Here is a 21,350-nt window from a genome sequence, read left to right on the forward strand (position 1 = left end):
ATGGGAGAGAACAAACCACATCCCAGTGGAGGAAGAATTGCTGGAAGTGTATAGGACACACATTGAGGATATCATCCTACTGCGTCACGAGGCAAGCCTTCATATGGAATCCTCAAGATCACCGGAGACCAAAGAACACATTACTCTGAGAAATGGAGAGAGATATGAGAAGAATGTACACGAATTGGATAGAATTAGAAAGGAAGGTCCAGTACAGAGTGAGTTGGGGAATAATGGTCGGTGGCCTATGTTTCATTTGGAGTGCAAGTAATTAAGTATGTAGCAAGTGCAGTCTAATTCGGTTTCTATCCACAACTTTTGGTAAAGAAAAAAAAAAGCAATAAATAAACACTGTAGATACTAAATAATTGCGTTTTATTTTTATAAAGCAATATCTCCGCTGATAGAAAGGGTAACATAAATATTAGAATAAATATCTCAACTGTAAATTTCTCCGTTGTGTAACTGAATAACATATGTTCAAATTCTATGTGGATATTAGATCCCTCAAAATTGTAAATATTTATTTATTTATTTATTTGAACACATAAATCTTAGTACAAAGGAGCACTGAATACATATGCACCATACAAGCCACTTGATTTGTGTATGGGCTGCGATACTACCCGGGTGCCCAAACCGAAACAGGTTGTTCTCTTAGGGGGCCATACATGGAGCTTTTGAGCTAAAGGTCTAATCAACAAGACAGCGAAACAACGTCAAGAGATGTAGTCCTATGGTAGCCGGTGATCAACGACTGGTTCATACACCATTTGTTCACTCAGGATCCTGGAGCTCACGTGCACCAATGTTTTGAAATTAAGGTTTTTCAACTGCCCTCGGTTGATCCTCCATATCCACCAACCCGTTTAAAGCACTGGACATTCAGTTTTCGTCCTCTAAATTTCGTAAACAACAATAATGCTTCGAGAATGCAGTGAATAGGACTTCCCTGTTAGTGATGATATACACATGGCCATGTGAGAACATTTGTAGAGGCCAAGTTGACTGTCCTCACCCTCTGTCGTACTAGAGCATTTGGAGACAATGATGAAATTGTAAATATATTATAGTGATAATTAAAATTTAGTTAGAAATTCAGTTCTAGGCATTTTTGTTTTCTACTAAACATCTTTTTTTCATTAAATTATTAAAATGATTTAATAAAATTCAAATATTTCAGGTCAAGTATTTATCTTTTTTAGAAATATAATAAAAGAATCATTTATCAAATAAAAGAAGAAAAAAAAAAGATCCATAAATTAAGAATCATTTATATAGATTCACTTCTATCTATCACGTTTCTTTTCAAAAATCAGAATTTTATCGATTAAGTTCAATGAAATAAAAAAATGTATTGATTTGTTAACCTCAAGGTTATGAGCTGTAATCAAATTATTGATTTATTTATAATCAATTTTAGTGCAATTTATCAAATCAGTAAGTGTTTCATGTAATATACAATTTTTTTGAAAGGGGATTTTGTAAAGATTGTAGTAATTTTAATAATTGAATTCATGAGTTGAATAAATTTAGATCACTATGGAAAAACCTGGAATCAATGGATTGGCGTTTCGTTCTAGTATAGGACTTAGTAGTGTATATTCACAATCCTGCTCGTGGGATTCGAACCCAAGACATTCATTCTCGTGTGAACACTTAACCCCAAGACCATTGAGATGGCATCAAATGGTGTTAATGTCTCACTTCAACTAGTTACCGTCCATCATTGTCTTCAGTAAGTTACTGCCTCACAACAGACATGATTAAACTCCACAAAACCCCCTTTCTGAAAAAATAATCATATACTCACTAGTGACTGGCTTCAAGAGGTATTTCCTTGAGTTGTAGTGAGAAGCCGTGACCAGTGGAGTTTAATCGATGTCTGATATGAAACAGCGATCCACCTCAGACAATGGATGAAGGGTTGTACAAAATCATGGATCGATGCAAGTTAGACATTAACACCGTTGGATGCAAGCTCAATGGTCTAGAGGTTAAGTGTTAGCGTGAGAATGAAGGTCTTGGGATCGTGGATGCGCACTACTTAGAAGTCCCATACTAGGACGAAACGGTTGTCCAGTGCTTGCAAATTTTCCATAGTGGTCTAGCTTTAATTGACTCATGAATTCAACCATTAAATTATTACAATCTTTACAAACCTCATTTTGACCATAATCACTTTAAAATTATCTACTGTAATAATATACTTATGAATAACTATTTTTCTGAAACATTTTTATGACAAATATTCGAAATTTACATTTGTAATTCAGTTTAAAGCTGTAATTGTACAAATAAATAGGCAAGATGTAATTGACATAGTCTCTTCATACAAAAATTGAAGTAAGAAAAACTGTATTTCACAACACATAGGGTAGAATGATCTTTTCTCCCTCAAAATACTTTTCACTTTTTACGAATACGCTTCCTTTATATTATTCATAAAATCCCCGAAAATCTTCAGAAGTTAGAATGTTCAACTGAATCGTTATTTCATATCTTATCATCTTTATAAAGTCTCACTCTCAACACGGACATAACTATCTTGCATTTTGGGGCCAAATAGTCCCCGTGAGATAGGTGTGGACAGTAGGGAAGTTGATTTAGCCTGGTAATTGAAGTACGGACTGAAATACCACAAATGAATATGCACGATGTCGTGATTTAGTCTTCCATTAAGATCACAGAAATCTGGTAACGCACAAATCAACATGTTGGGGGAGATTTATAGCTCAGGTGGATGATTTAGGTGGAGTTTCGTTCTCTCAGCTAGATGGTTTGGTGGTGGACCTTTCACTCTTCTTCTGAACAACTTCATCAACACAAAATTGTGTTTGAAATCCTTTAAGGAGGATGTAGTACTCACCGTAGTAGTTAAATTTGAATATTATTTGGAGAGATCATGTGTTCTGAAATTAATGGTTTTTTTTGTTGAGGTTTGAACGATGGTCTCTCTTGGATAGTTCTACTACCAATCTCTACAAATGTCAAGAAGCATACTTTGGCCAAGTGGACTATCGATGGTCGTTCAGTTTTACTATTTACATCATTAAATCTAATCCAGATAGAAAAGCTATGATAAGATAAAATTCTCGAAGTTCTTATCTAAAACCATTTGTAGTGTAGTCCAGTTATGTTCAGTATATGACAGTTGTCCACTTTAAATAATTGTCGTGTTATATTAAGAATTAACCGAATTTTCAAGTACAAACAACTAAATTTGTATTTCTAGGTTTAAACAGCTTCCTGTTCAGTAGTAGGTAGAAAGATGCTTGTTTCAAACACATGGAATGATAGTAAAACACTTCTAAAGCATTTCAAACGAAAACAAACTGTCTCACAGTACTCTGTAGTTTTCAATAATTCTTTCAATATTGGTAATTTCCACAAATGGTTTGAATTATTTTTTCTGGTTGGCGTTTTTTTCTACGGGATGGGGTCACTAACTCCATACTCAACCCTCCTCCTTTATCAGGGATTGAGACCGGCAGTATCCCCTTAGGGACTCCAGGTAGAGAACTACGAAAGCTATCATCCAGAAGATACGAGTGTTTACTAATAGTTGTCTAGGCAAAATATTTTTGATTCGTTGACCAGACACTATCAGCAACAACCTACTATGGGAGAGAACAAACCACATCCCAGTGGAGGAAGAAATCAAGAAGAAGTGCTGGAAGTGTATAGGACACACGTTGAGGATATCATCCTACTGCATCACGAGGCAAGCCTTCAAATGGAATCCTCAAGATCGACCGAGGAGGAGAGGAAGACTAAAAAACAGATTACACTGAGAAATGGAGACAGATATGAGAAGAATGTACACGAATTGGATAGAATTAGAAAGGAAGGCCCAGAACAGAGTGAGTTGGAGAATGCTGGTCGGTGGCCTATGCTCCATAGGGAGTAACAGGAGTAAGTAAGTAAGTAGGTAACTTCCACAAAATCTTTCGTTATTTTTAAAAAAATATTGATCATACAGTTGCTGTTTTGTCAGTTAATCACTAAAGAAACTAAGTGACATAGGAATCGATCTAAGAAAATATTTCACAATTTTTCTGTATTGATTGAAATGGTGAACTACTCAAATTTAATGTTTTTATTCATCAAATTCATTTACTACTATTACTTTTCATTGGAAGGATGCAAATTCTTTATTACTTTATGAAATTTATTCAAATGATTGATAATTAACTGCCAGTTTATATAATACTGATTGCCTAGATATTAAGGGATCTTCTAATAGATCATCTGATATGATGGAAAGAAAAGTCAATTTTCGATTGAATTACTCATTGAGTTTTATTCAACATTACATCCGTTTGATTCAACGTGAGGATCATTCAGTGTAGTATTTGACTGTTTTCCCAGTATAATATTTTCTTCTGTATAATATACGATATTTTTGTATTCACTTGACAGGAACTATGGTCAGTAAGTGATTTGATCCTAATTATTAATCAAAATGGGTGTACAATCAATATATAAACCAGTGTATTTTAGACTATTACGATTCGTCGTTGTCATAGTGTTTTTGGGCTAATAAATATTCACTTATACCAGTCTTGTGTTCTTACCTTCGCATCGTGGGAATTGCCGAGGTCCCTCGTTCCGAGTACAAGTGATCAGCGTTTTTCCGACACAGCAATCAGCGACGACTAAATATAACATCATCCTTTTAGATTGAACTTCTGTATTTTGTTCTCAGAATTAGATGGTTTAACTGTGACTAATTTTTCACATGGAATATATGAAATTAGGCTAGCAGTGAAGTCCAGGACGCGCGTTTCGTCTTATTTGATATTCATTAGCTAGATGTACCTTTATCACAGAGATGATGTTAACTCCAAGACTCTAACCCAGTATTATTCGTTTCCAATGCCACTGAGTTTTCCACCTGACTACCAAATCCATTATGTTTACTGAACAACATTGTCGGTGCCAACATCCCAAATGGAGAAGAGCTTTTGTAGAAAGTGAAGATTTGACCATATGAATGTAAAATAGTGTATTAATTTATTGACAGTTTTTAAGTGTTTCGTAGAATTTGAACAAACAATAGTGATCAATAAACAAGGATGGATAGTGGCTAGCAGTGGAATCCAAGACGCGCGTTCCGTCCTACTTGGGACTTGTCATCTGGATGTACCTGAATCTCACAGTTGATGTTCATCCTTAGACTCAAACATAGTACCGTTTGCTTCAAACACCATCGCGTTACCCACTTAGCTACTGAGTCCTGATAGCCACCTGTTTGTGCAGTGGGAAGTTTAAATTCACTTGGTATTGTTTACTCGAATCTTCCTATTGCCGGCAATAATAAGTAGTTGAGTTACTGGATGATTTTCATATACACTGCAGACTTTTAGAAAAATGTCAGTAAAATGATTAAAAAAAAACAAGAATACTGATTTGAGTAGACCATGTTGATACTCTGTTTGTTAGGTTTTCTTTCATCCATAAACTGTTAAAAGCCGGACGAGTTGGTTTTTTTCATTTTACTATACTTGGTTTCACACAACAACTAACTTCGAATTATCACATTTTTGACGCGAAACGGTATCATTCGGTTACTGCGTTAGCACTCGCTCCGTGACATCATATATCTAACCATGTTGAGATTCAATACGTTTAGTTCAGACATATCAATCGTGCTTTGTATTACTACATGTACGATTAGTGTTTCATTTCTATTGATGTAACTGTGCTCAAAATATTTTTTCGTCGTCTTCTGCTTCGCATTTATTGGTTGCATCATTGACTATTGATGTGTATTTTCGGGCAACCCTTCACTTCATGAGATTATTTATTCTCCTCCTATCAAATCCTGTAAAGCATATATACTCTATCATTCTATTTTAGCGCAAGCAGACAAGGGCAGCTTGACTTATTGAGTGTATTTCAGTTGTATCTGATTACCACCAAGAAATATTACAATTAGCATTCATTTCTATACAGTGTTTTCATTTTGTCGTCTACTATTATGTTCTGTTTGTATGCGGACCTCTCAGTTTTGTATGAAATGTAGTTATTAGTACTACATTGTAAACTGTCTAACTAATCCTACGATTTGGGCCACTACAATGTCCAAACTATAATCAATCAACGACATAGTTTACACCAGAGATTATCACTTATTAGTAAAACTTTGCGATATTCATCATGAAGTCAGTTTTTTCAACATGAATGGTATTTAATTTCGCACCTTTCAAAGATCAGAAAAATCTAAATGCACTAGGTTCGCTTCCTTATCAAGTCTAGATCCGAATAGCTCGGACGCATTAATTTCTGAACAACAAAGTTAACCTAGTACACTGTTTAATGATGATTATTATTGTATCAAACCCCCTAAAGTAGTGTTGAACGACTTTTTACATACTATATTCATTGATTATATTCAATTTCCAAAAAACACATTCAAATATCTGTGATAAACGATTATACTAACAAAATAAACAAAGGCTGAGATAAATTATGGTATAATTCATGTATATAGATGTAAATATAAGTTAACAACTAGCGAATTCATAAACATGAAACTTAGAGTTAGATATTTTAACAAACAGTTCATTCTAGGTTATGTTCAACTATTAAATGCCCCTTATTGAATTTAAGTAGCTAGTTCATCAATTTTTGAAGCGATTGATAACAATGTTTAGGAAGCTAAGAATCATCTGTTGCACTAATTGGTATTTATTCACATATCGTATACGGAGTTTTAAGGAAAACAATGTTTTACTTCTTTACAGAATTAAACACAAGTTAAAGAAAGATCACCACTATCTCAAGTCATTCAGATTTTCAGCTAAAGGTCAATTCGGTCGATAAGATTCGATCTGTATTAAAAACGAGACAACATAACATTAACTACAACTCAATTAATGATTAGTATAATCGTTAAGGATATTATAGATCCATTAATGCTTAATAGAATTAAGGACTCGGGAAGACGATAGAAGCTTGTCTGTGTTTATTGAGTCCAAAAATTTGAAGCCAAAAATGTTTCAATAGTATCATTAACTTGTATAAACATCAATCTCAATAAGTTAAACGATACGTCAGGCAAAAGCCACATATCATCGGTAGATCACATGGTAAGTCGAAGAAAAGTGTAAGTTTTAGTGAGTAAACAAATTATTCACCTAATCAAGTTTACTGAGTAGATAGATAGATAGATAGATTGAGATGGTACAGAAGATTTGTAGCTCAGATGGATGATTTTGATGGAGTTTTGTTCTCTGAGCTGGATGGTTTGGTCAGCTCAGGAAACAAGACTCCATCAAGATAGATAGATTGGTTGATTGGAATGTCAACTATTATGGTTATACAAAACAGAACAATGCAGCAAGTGGTTATCAGTTGTATTATTATTTTCATTCAAATGATTAACTCGAAATAGAAAAAAAAACAATTAAAAAAAATGGGAAAAAAATGATCAATTAGTGTCTTTCAAACTTACACTGAGCAAATATATGACAACTGAATGTGTATACATCAAAATCTGTGTAAAAGTTCATAAGTGTTTGTTTAGAATAGAGAAGAAAAAAATAATAAACGATACTGTTTCTATGATGTCTTGCATAGTTGTCGCCTAATATAGAGTAATATTGAAAAAGAAAGTTCATAAGTCAATTAACTAATATTCTGATATAGGCATCTCTATTTCTTTTTTAAAAAAATGTCGGCTTCTGAAATGAGTTGATTCTTCTTTTCTGATTTGAAAAGTAAACAAAAACTGATAAACAATGAAAGTAATATTGGAAGATCTGATCTGTAGATTATTGCTTGTCTTTGTTTTTTTTAAAAAAAAATGGCGATAGATATATGATAGGCATCATATAGGTATATAAAAACTGACAACTGTTACATATAGTACGCATCAGAAGAAAAGAAAATTGGTGTATCTATGCCAGCCATTTAAACTAGTTCTAAAATTGTGCTAACACTTTGATTTTAATCAGACGAGCTCATATCAATAATAAAGAATAAAAGGAGATCAATATATTTTGATAATTTTTAGGAAAACAGTCTATAAAAGGGCGTTAATTCTATCTGGTTCTATATCTACCTCGAAGCATACATACACTTACACAAAAACAATTGGAATCAAACCAAATAAAGTGAATAGATACCATGTAATGGTGATAATAGTAGTAATAAAAATTAAATGCCTTTACACAGACAATAATAATAATAATAGTAATGGGACAAAAACAGGTTGGTGGTGGTGGGATTCCGAGGAAGAGTTAGACAGACAAAGAACAAACAATATCATGTCAACAAATAGACAATACGAAAGTTGAGAATAAACACAAAAACAAAAAAAAATAACTAATAGAGTCTAGACAGACACATAAGAGAATAAGCCTTAATACAGAAATAATCAATTAACAACAGTTGAAAGATTTAATATTCGTAATCCTCCTCCTCCTGATCATCATCATAATAATAATGATCAAGCTGACTTGAATATTTAATTTGACTGTCCAATACTCGTTTATCTGTATTTTTGTTTTTAGAAAAAAAATAATTAATTCCTTGATGTGTATGTTTGATGATGGTTTTTACTACTATACTTTTTCCAAATATTGAGTTAATCCATCTAAAAGAAGACGATTTTTCAAACGACATAATTCTTCGGCTAAACGATCAACATCGTTGACTTTTGCATTTAATTCCGTTTCCAATGTTATTGTATGCGATTTGATAGTACTAATGAGATGATTAGCATCGTTCAATAATGAACGTAACGCTATCATGACACATGATATGTATATTGATGAAAAGAAAGAACAAAAGATCATAAAGTAATTAATAAGTTTATAATGAAGGAACGTGATATAACAAAATATGATAATGTTAATACAAAACCCCTTCTAAACATTTTATTTAAATCACTCATGAGAAAAAATCAGTAGTAGTAGTAGTAGTATTAGGGAGCTGCAGTATATCCTGTGGTATGTGGAGATAGATGAGGATGAAACTATTAGACTGGTTATCAAACGTATGATAGAAGGATTTCATATGAATGAAAGATATGACAGAAAATGGCATGTATCCGTGATCATCTCTACTTACAGTTACTTAAATCAATAGAAATTAACAAGGTTGACATCAAATGATCAATACCTGTTGAACAGTTTACCTTCATAGAGTTATTTACCGCCACAAACAAACTATGGCCTCTAAATGATGTAACACATACAAAATACTTAGTCAGTGTTTAAGTAAATAAGTCTAAACTTACTAACCAAGATCGCAAAAATGACAGTACGCAGAATTTGCAGATAATTTTCACTGAAAACTAACAACACCTGGTGAAGCACAAAAGTTATAGATGACGGTAGTTGCTTGCTCATCAATAACCAACTTGAAAAATGAATTTTACAATTTAACGGAAAGTTAAAATCGTTGATGCCAATCAATCGGATAATGTCGATTAGCGATTCTTATATAAGTAAAGATTATCGTTGTGAAATTAAAATAACACATATAAGTGAACAATATGATTTTCAGTTAGGTAGTCATCAATCTTTAATATATATATGAGAATACTAAACCAGTCAAAATAATTTATGAATTGAGATGGTGGAGAAGATTTGTAGCTCAGGTGGATGATTTTGGTGGAGTTTTGTTCTCTGAGCTGGATGGTTTGGTCCAGCTCAGAGAACAAAACTCCACCAAAATAATTTATGAGTCCATGATCTATGAATAACAGGTGAACAGTACAAACTGATAGTAAAAAGACGGGTCTACTGATAAGAATAGTAAAATCGCAAAAGTTCTAGTTAATAGTTCAAAATAGGAAATAGGTCAAACTTGGATAATTAGACTTTAAAATAGTAATAATCATAAAAAGATTATTAAAATTACATAATTTGTGTGTAAATAATTACGTATTGAAGAATATAAATGGAAAGAGGTGAAAAGTAACAAACACATACGAGATGTGAAAACATTGATAAAATTGTTTATCAAGTTATATCTGGCCAAGATAGGAGTGTCACGAATTTCTTCTAGTCACATAAACTAGGGTTATAGGTTCGAATCCTAACAGGTTCTGCTAATATTTAGGAGATGGGATTAAATCCCATTGCTAAATAACAAATGTATGCGATAGGTCACTTAAAATGATTTTGTTTTATCTACCATTCATTATCAACTGTGTGTGCCAAGATAGGATTAAGTATTGTCTTTGTTTGAGCCTTTCCAAACCAAGCTAGTAGACATTCACTCATTCCGTTTAACGTGTTGTTCTTAAATAAATCATTAAATTAAAAGTCAACTATTAAATTCTTGCTTCTTAGTATAAGATTATTGTGACAGTGTGGCAGTTGATTTTGATCTTGGTTAGAGTCGCACTGGATGGACATATCAAACTATGAAGCAGTATCTACCCAATGCTCATCTTCAAATTACATTTTGGATCTTTATCAGTTGAGATTTAATTCTAGAGATCGTTATATTTTAACATCTACTTTGAATCTACGAAGGGTTCATAGTACGTTGATTTTCAGCACCATCATAATCGTTACAGCTAGTTAATTATATTTTTTAAAAACAATCAGTTTTCAACTTATATCTAAGTTGAAACTATCATAGTTTCTGTGAGCTTTTGTGTGTGGAATTTCTAAAGCAAAATATATCAATGGGAAAACAGTCAAAGAGTAGACTGCATAGAAACTTTAAAAAACAAATATTAAGTCATCTAAGTATTCTGATTGAAGTGTATGAACATTAAGCATTTTCTTTGTACACTTCAATGCTTTAAATTGATAGCAAATAATCTGTATATGCGTTGTTCAAAGCAAATAAGCGCTTACTGAATGACTTGAAGTCAACATAGTTTTATTTTGTAATGGAAGTACGTAGTTCCATGACCTAAATCAATCTGAAATCAACTATTAAAATGAAAACAACATTAAATCACCCTGAAAACAAGAGTGACACACCAAGTAATTTGAAATATGTATGAAATGAGTCGATAAGGTTTAACTGGAGAATTTATATATAGTAGAACTACCAAGAGAGAAATATTGAAATTCAATGTAATGTACTGTAAACAGATGAGGAAATGAACAATGAGAACGTGAACTTTGATTAACCATGGAGGCCAGTTATTAACTCAATCAGTTTACTATATTTCCTAATATAAAAACAAGTTGGAAAAAGACTCGTGACAGCCAGATCAAAATATGATGTCAGTGCATTAGGCTATTGACTGTTTTGTTAAACCATATTTAAAAGTGTAAACTTTCTGCTTAAGGTATATGGAGGATATTTGAAGATTTTAGACAAAAGGGTTCAAAATCCCAATTTTCCACATTATTCTTCAGTTTAACATTACTACATAACTTCTAACCTTTGAATTCATTAATTCTATTCACCAAATTATCATAATTTTTGTCGTCTTGATATGAAGTGAAGCAGTTTGGGTCGTTGCCTCGTTTATGACTGACATGGCTTAACACTGATTATTATTCATCGACCAGATACCAAGTGACAGTTTCGTTGATTTATTTGCCTAATTTTACAAAATAGTTGATTTTTCTAGTAGCATTAATAATTAGATCTGCAATGGATTGATTTTATTGATAACAGAAATATTACACTAACCTTCATTTTCAAGTTTTAGACCTTCTTCTTCACTAGCACCCATGATACCTGAAATCAGGACGATAAAAAGAGAGATTTTGGATAGTAAATACCCATCATGCGAATCAATCAAACACAATTTACTCTGTAACACAAAAGATGATATATATATATATATATATGAGTACAGCAGTTTGTAGGAATTGTTGGATTTTATATTTTGCTTCATCAATTGACCTCGCCTAGATAACCATTGAAAACTAGAACAAACCGGACAATCGTTTCGTTATGGTCCGCATCCATGACCGCAATGGGAATCAAACCCAGGATCTCCAGATTTCGTGGTAAGTGTCCAAAATTTAGATCACTAGGTCGAATTCCACTGGTTTTGGTATCTAGCTTCAATCGATTCGCGATATTGCACAGTCATCCTATATTACTTTTAGTTGATAACTAACAGCTATTCAATGTCCCCCGGTTTTTAATGATTGTCAGAATAATGTGGATTCGTGAAGTACGCAATAAAATATATTTCTTTCAATGCAACTCTTGAATGATTAATATTAAAAGTAGAAAAGATTTATAGTTTAGAAGGATGATAAACAGTCGTTGAACAACAATGTTTGATTTGGATGACTGAATTCTGAAACATTAATTATCTTTTTGCATAACACTTTTAGCATAAAAAAAAGTGCAAAGGGAAGTAAGCTGCCAGGATTTTCTTACACAAGCGAATAACTGTTGATTAGAAATTTGGAGGCAACTATCAAGAAGATCTGCTTGATTAGCGATTTACGCCAATTATAATTCGTTAACAATGTTTATCCGCATTCTTGCCGATCCTAATAAGGTTGAAATTAGAGTCATACAGTGTTATAGTTGAGTACTTTACGACTGAGTCGTGCAATCACGACTGAATTCCAAGAGAACTGAGACATTCACACTGTTTGATCGTTGTAGCGTTTATTTAATCGTTAATAATGATTGAATCATGTCAAATCTCTCAAGCAGTATCAATTCTCTTAAAATTGTAACTATACCATGCTAACGAGAAACAGTTGATGAGAAGCGTAGATCAAGCAAGGTTTCATGAACATCACCTTCAGTCATATTAATAAATGAGAACAAATGTGACTATGGAAATAAATGGAGTACAAAGGAGATCAGAGGGTTTTTAGACTTTTTTATTCAGATCAGCCAGTGATACTAGAACTAATTCAGCTAGGGAGAAAACATTTTTAAAAAAATACAAACTCGATGATCATATCAGGAATATAAATAATCAAAAAGTGTGTATAATCAGTGATGATACCATTAGTAATAACAACAAATCATATCCTATGTCAAAAGAACACATTTCTAGACATTTACAGAGAAATCTAAACAGGTCATTTGTCTCTGAAATGTGTTACCAATTTTGGTGGAGTTTTGTTCTCTGAGCTGGATGGTTTGGTCGTGGAGCTTTCATCGTTCTTCTGAACGACATCATCAGCACAAACTTCAGATAGAAGTGAAGTGTTTGAATCTTCTCCACCATCATGTGTTACCAATGTTGACAAAGAAAATGTTACACATAAATCATACGATTTATAGTACATTACCAATGTCTATTATCAGAACTAGAGATTTTCTTTACCGTCTTATGATGATCCAAAGTGCTTCTATTGTAATTTTAACAATTATTACATTTTTATTTGGACTCCCAAATGATCAACTTAGTAGGTTGTAATATCTTTTACTTTATATCAATTTATAGTATTTTTCCATGTATCATGATATATGACTGGGTCTATCGAAACTCAAAAGGTAAATAAATCCATGACTTCTTAAATTTCAGCATTCAATATTTAATTCTTATTATCTTCAAGGTTATATAATGGGATAGGTGAACCTATGAATCAGTGGTTAAAAGTCAAATACCTTGTCAAATAGTATATATTATTCATTCTTAATTAGAAACAATGAATCATAGTCAAATATATGAACTTCTATTTGGTAGTTTGAAACCATTTCCACATTTCTACTTTTGTGATCACTTATAAACATACTTTGCCTTCAAAACTGAGTACTTTGTAGGGGCCTCTTTTTGTATACATTAAATAATCTGTTGAAATTAGGACAGTTATTAAGTTGCAAAAGCTATTTTAACTAATCTGTATTATCGTTTTCATTTATTTACACTTAACCAAATAACTAAACGCCTGAAGAGTGTACTCCAATGTTTGTTTTTCATGTGGTTTAAATGCAAACACTTTTTCTGCCAATTATCAATGTGATCTGCTGATGGTTTCCTTTCTAAAATGAGTTCTTTGTATCTAACTTTTCGACATCACAATATCAATAGTAGTTAATTTCACCATGTGTTTACACTAAGAAGATATAAAAAGTTAGTTGGCATGACGTGGAATTGGAGTTATATCATGTTCACATTAGTGTTTGAAATATTCATGAAGAAAATTAAATCAAAATAAGGAAGAAAAAAAGAGATCAAATCTGGTGATCCATATAACGACAAAAGAAAGTAAGTAGCAATAAGTACGCTTACTTTTAGATCGTCCAGAAGCAGCACTTCGATCAGAACCGTGATGAGTTTTATTAAATTCATTATATTCCATTGTTTGAGAAGTTTCACCGGACAATGTGGATACACAATCCGCTGCATCTGTATCTTCATTAAATGGAATTTGTGAATTAGATAATGAAACTCTACGTGTTAGTATAAGATTAACATTTTGATTGAATTTAGCACTGTTGATTGTTCGATTCGGTAAATTAGATTGACTACTTCGTTTATATGATTGTTTAATTTTCGGTGGAGTTCCTAATGAACTGACTAATTCTGACTCACCGGTAGGCAGAAAATTCTGTTTTGCTGCTAGTTGTGAAATATATAAATATTTGTATATATAAATATGTAAGAAGAAATCACAATAAATGAAAGTGAGAATACTGAAGGTGTGAAAAATCAATAAATCGATTCAATAATTGAATTATGATAGTTTGGAGATCAGCAGACAACTTGAATTTGGCATTGGGAATCAGCCATAAATAACTTGAGATATGGCATGAGTGTGAATGCTACAATTACCATTATAATAACGAAAAAATCTAACAAAATGAGAAGAAAATCAGACCAACTACCTTCAACTATGAGGGAAAATCATATACGAAGGACACGGTTCTTAGAGAAAAAATGAGACCATAGAATAACGAGTTAAAAATGACGATTGGTTGATGATTTATCAGGTGATAGAATTTTTGAATCAATTCGCCTAATGGGGTCTACTAATGATGAGCCATGTGTGGGTCCCAAAATGAAACGTCTGTGGATACAAACAAGTACTGGTGTAATGACTTTTTGTTCAATTTTTCGGAAAGAATGGGTAATAAGAAAGAAGTATTGGACTAGGTTATTAATATAATTTCGAATATTTAATGAATATAGAGAATATGAGCATGCTTTTCATTGACAACGAGATCTTTAGGGAATCATTAACACAAATAAACTAGGTCAAAAGAGAATGTGTGTCCATCTTCTGTATTTCTGTGGTCATGAGATAACATTACTACGGCATGATGTTAATAATACACCGTCCTCAATTATCCGAAAATGAACTCTTCAAGATTGCTGACCAATTGATTGACAATTGACATCAATTATTGGATTGTTGTGTCAAAATAGATAAGTTGCAATCGTGATAGCAACTGCTTCGGGAGCATAATTTAGTTTTATGTACACGCGGATAGAAATCGATCAACAAATCTAATTAGCTTACATATGCGATCAGGTACTATACTGCAACTTATTACTAATATAGATGATTTTGTTTCGAATCTGGCATTAACTAATGAGTTATTATCGTTGATCCTTCAGTTGTGCATAACTCGATTTCAATTGGAGTGTAGTACAACAATTTTAAATTAATAAAATGAAACATTTTTTATACATATCATATTACCATCTTGAATAAACAAAATGTATAGACGGTAATGTGATACATTAGTTTTCACTACAAAGTAAATATTACACTGAAATTATTGTATCTTAATGTTGGGTCTTTGAAAGGAGTCGGTAAGAAGCCTTGAACTTAGGATGCGTTCTTGTTAGCCCATGTAAGTAAGGTGTACCTGTAACCTTGAGAGAACCAGTTTCACTTATGAGGTTCACATGTCACCACTGGTACACTCGTTTGCACGTCAGATGTTGACATTTTGTAAAAATTCATAGTCATCTTCATTACGATTTGATGTTGGCTAAATCTGAACGTTTTAGCTTTAACGTTATGTAATGACTTCTTGTTGAAAAATTCCAGATGAGGGATAAAATAACAGTTCAACGCTTCCTGGTTTAAATGATTCTCTGGCCGATATCAATTCTTAAGAAAAACAGAAATAATAATTATTGTAGTAATATATATTCTTGTTACATCGTTTTCTCTTTTAATACAGGATATTTTGAATATTCCATAGAAATATCAGGTCATTTTATCGATATTGTATTTAGTGTCCAAAGTGTATGTTCATTTATTATAAAGTGCATAAACACAATAGGCTAATGAAGACCTTTTCATTTGAAGTAGTCCCAACAAGGATTAGTTTTACTTAGACAACCACTGAGATTTAAACCAACATTGAACAGTTGTTTCATTCTACTTTGAGACTTTACAGTAGTACGTAAAAACGACTTCATCAGCAATCAAGCCTACAAACTTTAGATCTCATGACGAATCCATCCATCCATCCAGTGAATTACATTATTAACTCCAATCAATTATTGATGCTTTTACGATCATTAACCATCGCTGTCAGTGATATCTGTCTCATACTCAATATTGATTGAGTTTTAGCGGTAATAGTATTTTATAAAAAACTGAGAATTACATCTCCCAATTCGTCACCGATCAGCATATTATTATTATTACTACTATTATGAATAAATTACGTGTATATATGAATGAATGAATGAATAAATAAATAAACAGATTCTGATTGCATAATTTATTTTGTCTCTCATTACAATATCAACACTTTATTTTTATATGATTTGAATGGGTTATTTTAAAATACATCGCTTATAAGTCTATATAAACAATATGTATTTATCATTTGACAAATTTCAGTGAATATCATCTTAACCTTCCTTTTAAAAAGTAAATATGAAGTGACGTAATCTTACAATTGATATACATTAATAACAGTATGGTATTTTTATTTCAGTAAACAAAATGGTTATATAAAGATTCTATATAACTTAAAAATAACTTTGATTACAAAACTGGGTATTGACCAGAAAATTATCAACGTTTTAGGTATACATAAGATTTCAATTATATGGTTGTGATCTGTAGAATCAATCAAGTCTATAGAGGAGGCAGTTATGAGCAATTGATGAGTAATACTACCTAGAAACAGTGAATGAATTATAATGTAGTTCATTGAACTAAAGAGCTTTGAATAATATATCTGACAAAAGTTTTGACACTGTAAGTGTATATTACTTAGAAAGTGTTGAAATAAAAAATAGCAAATGTCTGGTGCTTTCAGGTGTTAAACAGCTTTCCAGGTAAGATTAGTGATCTTTTTGGAATAATGATATATAATGGTTAAAATCGCCTGTCGATTCACAGTATAAGTCATAGGAATGAAATCGATTATGATGAAGGAGATTTTAAAAATAATAAAGCTTGAAATTATTAATTATATAAGTAATGAATGCATCAACATTACTGTCACTAATTTTTAGCCATGGTACACAACGTCATGAAAACACATGAACTATATTCCCCACACAACCGAAAGCCTCTCGGTGAACATATACAGTGATTTCACAACTTAATGCTATTTATTCATTCTTGTGTTGTTGTCTGATGTTTGAATGCTTGACATTGATTTTCCATATCTTTCTAGTCCCCAGAAGTTTATCACACTTAAGCACCGAGTCAAGGACAAAAGGAAGATAGTATGAAAAGCTGTTTTTCTTCTAAGGTTACGTTACAGATGTTTACAGATCTCTATGTGACCTTAATAATCTAGCAGCTTCTAGGAACATGCTAAAATTAACAACACAATCGGTAGTTTTCAACTCTGGATACGCGACACAATTTGTCGCTTCCGTGGAACTCTCTTGAAAGCTTATTTTGAATGCCGCTAGCTCGAAGTATTTTCAGCCTTCTCTTTATCTTTTATATGCTATTCTGAAAGATAGTTCATGGGAATAAGATAGTACTGGTTTACACATGGTAGTATTATTCTGCTGAAATGATGAGACATCACAGAAACAAGCTAAAAGTTAGATAGTTTCAGGTAATCAACGACCCTATAGAAAGTCAATCATAACCCAATTAGCTAAGTTGTAATACCTCCGTCTATAACACTGGGTGATACAAATTAGAATGCCACAGCCTATCAGCACTTCTTTCAGATCACTTTGTTGAGGAGTGCCAACTAATGAAAAGAGTAATTCAATCAGAAGTTCTTTACGATTACACCGTAACAACAAAATACTGATGAATCACTCAAACAAGCAGCCACATTGCCACGTGCTCAGTAGAATTTTCTCAACACTCACGAACAGATATTCAAAACATGTGATACTAAATCTACGCAATTATTAGTAACCGAAAATTTGCTGACAAATGCATTACATTATTTAATAGCCCTATGATCATTATTATTATTATTATCCTGTATTCGACTCTCTCATCCAGGGTCATGGATGCGTACTCTTAAGGAGTAACATATAAGAACGAAACGATCATCCAATACTTCTAGGTTTAAAATGATAATCCAACTTAGATCAGCTGATAATTTCAATGAAATTGAAGAATCTTCACAACTCCATTACCTAAAAATGTCGTTATTACTAACTATATGAAACATATTTTACATCAATGGGAAGATTCAGGCAAGCAATACCAAGTGCATTTAAAATTCACCTCATTGCACAAGCAAGTGGCTATCAGGACTTAGTAGTTAAGTGGATAACGCGATGGTGTTTGGAGCGAACGATAATAAGCTCGAGCCCCAGGGTGAACATCAACTCTGAGATGCAGGTTCATCCAAATAACGAATCGTAAATAGGACGAAACGCGCATAAAACTGGATTCCACTGCTAGTCACCATCCGTCTTTGCATATAATGCCTGTGAATGAAGGCTATATCGAGGCAATACGCACAGTATGCACATATGCCAATGATTCATTGAATCATTGTGTTACAAGTAACTTTTTTTATTTGAATTTCTATTAACATCATTTGACTTTTGTTTAAAATTATACTTATGTATGCCGAATATGTAGTATCACATGTATAATTGATGACAAAATTAAATAGATATCAACTCTTCTATGTCAAAAAAACAAAAAAGAAAACCCCTATGACAATATTAATTCCGTTGATGTATTAAAACAATTTCCAGTATAGGGGTTGTGGAGATTATTAGGTTTTTGATTGAGATCATGAACCGATTGATGTTAGATCACCGTTGGAAACCTGGAAGCAGTGGACGGCCGTTTCGTCCTATTGTGGGACTCCTCAGCAGTGAGAAGCCGTGACCAGTGGAGGTAATCCGTGTCGGGTAGAGACAGGTATCTACCTCAGTACAATGGAAGATGGTTGAGCAATTTCGTGGATTGTTTGGGGTTAGACACTAACACTATTGGATGCCGGCTCAGTGGTCCAGTAGGTTGAGCGTTCGCGCGCGAGACTGAAGGCCCTGGCTTCGAATCCCGCGAGCGAGATTGTGGATGTGCACTACTGAGGAGTCCCATACTGGGATGAAATGGCCATCTAGTGCTTCCGGGTTTCTAACCGTGGTCTGACATCAATCGGTTCATGATCTCAATCTAAAATAATTTAATTAAAAAAGAAACTATACAATTACTTAGTGATAATAGTTGAAAGACTTTAATTGATTGTTCACTTAAAACTCAATCACAATATGTAATTAAAATAATGAATATTGAATATTAAAACATTTAAATCAAAAAATGTTATAATACATATTATTTTAAAGAAAAATAAAATATGATATTATTTAACAAAAAATTATTTCAACTTAACTATTCAAATTTCTCATTTTGAAGGTCTTGCATTCTTTTCGATACAGGAGTAAACATAAAGTAAATTTACAGTTTAGACATAGTTCCTAAATGCCCTAAAACAACAGAGGGTGAGGAGAGTCAGCTTGCTTTCTACAAATGTTCTCACATGGCCATGTGTATATCATCACTAACAGGGAAGTCCTATTCACTGCATTCTCGAGGCATTATTGTTGTTTACGAAATTTAGAGGACGAAAACTGAATGTCCAGTGCTTTAAACGGGTTGGTGGATATGGAGGATCAACCGAGGGCAGTTGAAAAACCTTAATTTCAAAACATTGGTGCACGTGAGCGCCAGGATCCTGAGTGAACAAATGGTGTATGAACCAGTCGTTGATCACCGGCTACCATAAGAATGCATCTCTTGACGTTGTTCCACTACTTTGTGGATTAGACCTTTAGCTCAAAGGTTCCAGGTATGGCCCTCTAAGAGAACCACCTGCTTCTGTTCGGGCACCCGGGCAGTATCACAGCCCATACACAAATCAAGTGGCTTGTATGGAACATATGTAATCGGTGCTCCTTTGTACTAATATTTATGTGTTTAAATAAAATAAACTTCCGACGTCAGCAGTTACAAATATGTTTAATAGTCTTGAAATTGATTGACAATTCGAAGACTTTAGGTTATTTATCACTACAGACTGGTATAAGAGGGAAAACTGACGGGAACTAAGGAGTTCTAGACAGTTGTTTTGGGCTATGTTTTAGTAACAGTGTTGATTAGATCACAGGTGAAAACTAGGACACTTAACTATCGTGACAAATATGATAAGTTCAGACCATTAAGTCAGATCTTCATGATTCGCACGGATAAGTTCTGTCCAACCGTAATACTGGAGACCATCATTGATTATCAGAGGTGAAATCTTTCTTATTTACTCACTTGATCACATTGACATGTTCCATCAGATATGCCGGAGATTTTGTTTTTGAAAATCTGTGATAAATTTGTCTACTTTTCAATAGCAAGCTATGCCTTGCTCCATATTTCTTCATAAGTGTGAACCAGGATCCCAAAATGTATAAAACATAATCAGGCTACTAATATTTGAGTACTACATAGGTATCATTAATTCACATGGTGAGTATAATACTGAGTAGAGATAGAAGATCAATTGATTATACAATGTAAGTAGAGTAGTTGCATTCATTGTTTACGTTCTTCCATATCTACACTTACCATATTATTCAAAACTTTCTTCTCATCAATTTCACTTAATGATTGAAGCGGTTATATCTTTGTATCAAACAGAATCTTTACAAATTGTCATAATTTTTAAAATCAATACAAAGATATTTAGATAATAAGATGATATAATACTAAAGATACCATTTATTCACACAAAATAGAACTAATGAAACCGATTTTTTCTATACTACTTTTAAAAAAACAAACTCATTAAACCTCTTGAACTCACTCTCATTAAACATTTCACTTAGAATATATCTATTCTTTATATATTTCTTATATACCCAGAATTATAACTACTAAACAGTATGACAAAATATTCATCAAAAAACCAAAATAAGGATAATACAATACAAAAGTATGTAACTGTATAAATAGTATTAAGGAAGTGTTAATGAAACAATGAAAAACTCTTGTGTGCTCTCTTTCTCTTTAAATAATATCATTATACTAATACTTATT

The 21,350-nt window shown here is 32.7% G+C and overlaps 1 protein-coding gene across 2 annotated transcripts in view; it reads right to left on the reverse strand.

The window, feature by feature from the left end:
- Positions 1-6,959: 6,959 nt before the first annotated feature.
- The window catches only part of MS3_00002358 (uncharacterized protein), a 45,377-nt gene continuing 30,986 nt past the window's right edge, over positions 6,960-21,350 (reverse strand). For both annotated transcript variants that reach the window (XM_051209923.1, XM_051209924.1), the window contains 3 exons: positions 14,141-14,467; positions 11,617-11,664; positions 6,960-8,752 (listed from right to left, as the gene is read on the reverse strand). In XM_051209923.1, the coding sequence (XP_051075411.1) occupies positions 8,571-8,752; positions 11,617-11,664; positions 14,141-14,467 (557 nt within the window). In that variant the 3' untranslated portion in view covers positions 6,960-8,570. The remainder of the gene's footprint in view (positions 8,753-11,616; positions 11,665-14,140; positions 14,468-21,350) is intronic.

This window comes from Schistosoma haematobium, chromosome 1, assembly GCF_000699445.3.
Source record: "Schistosoma haematobium chromosome 1, whole genome shotgun sequence".
Lineage (NCBI taxonomy): Eukaryota > Metazoa > Platyhelminthes > Trematoda > Strigeidida > Schistosomatidae > Schistosoma > Schistosoma haematobium.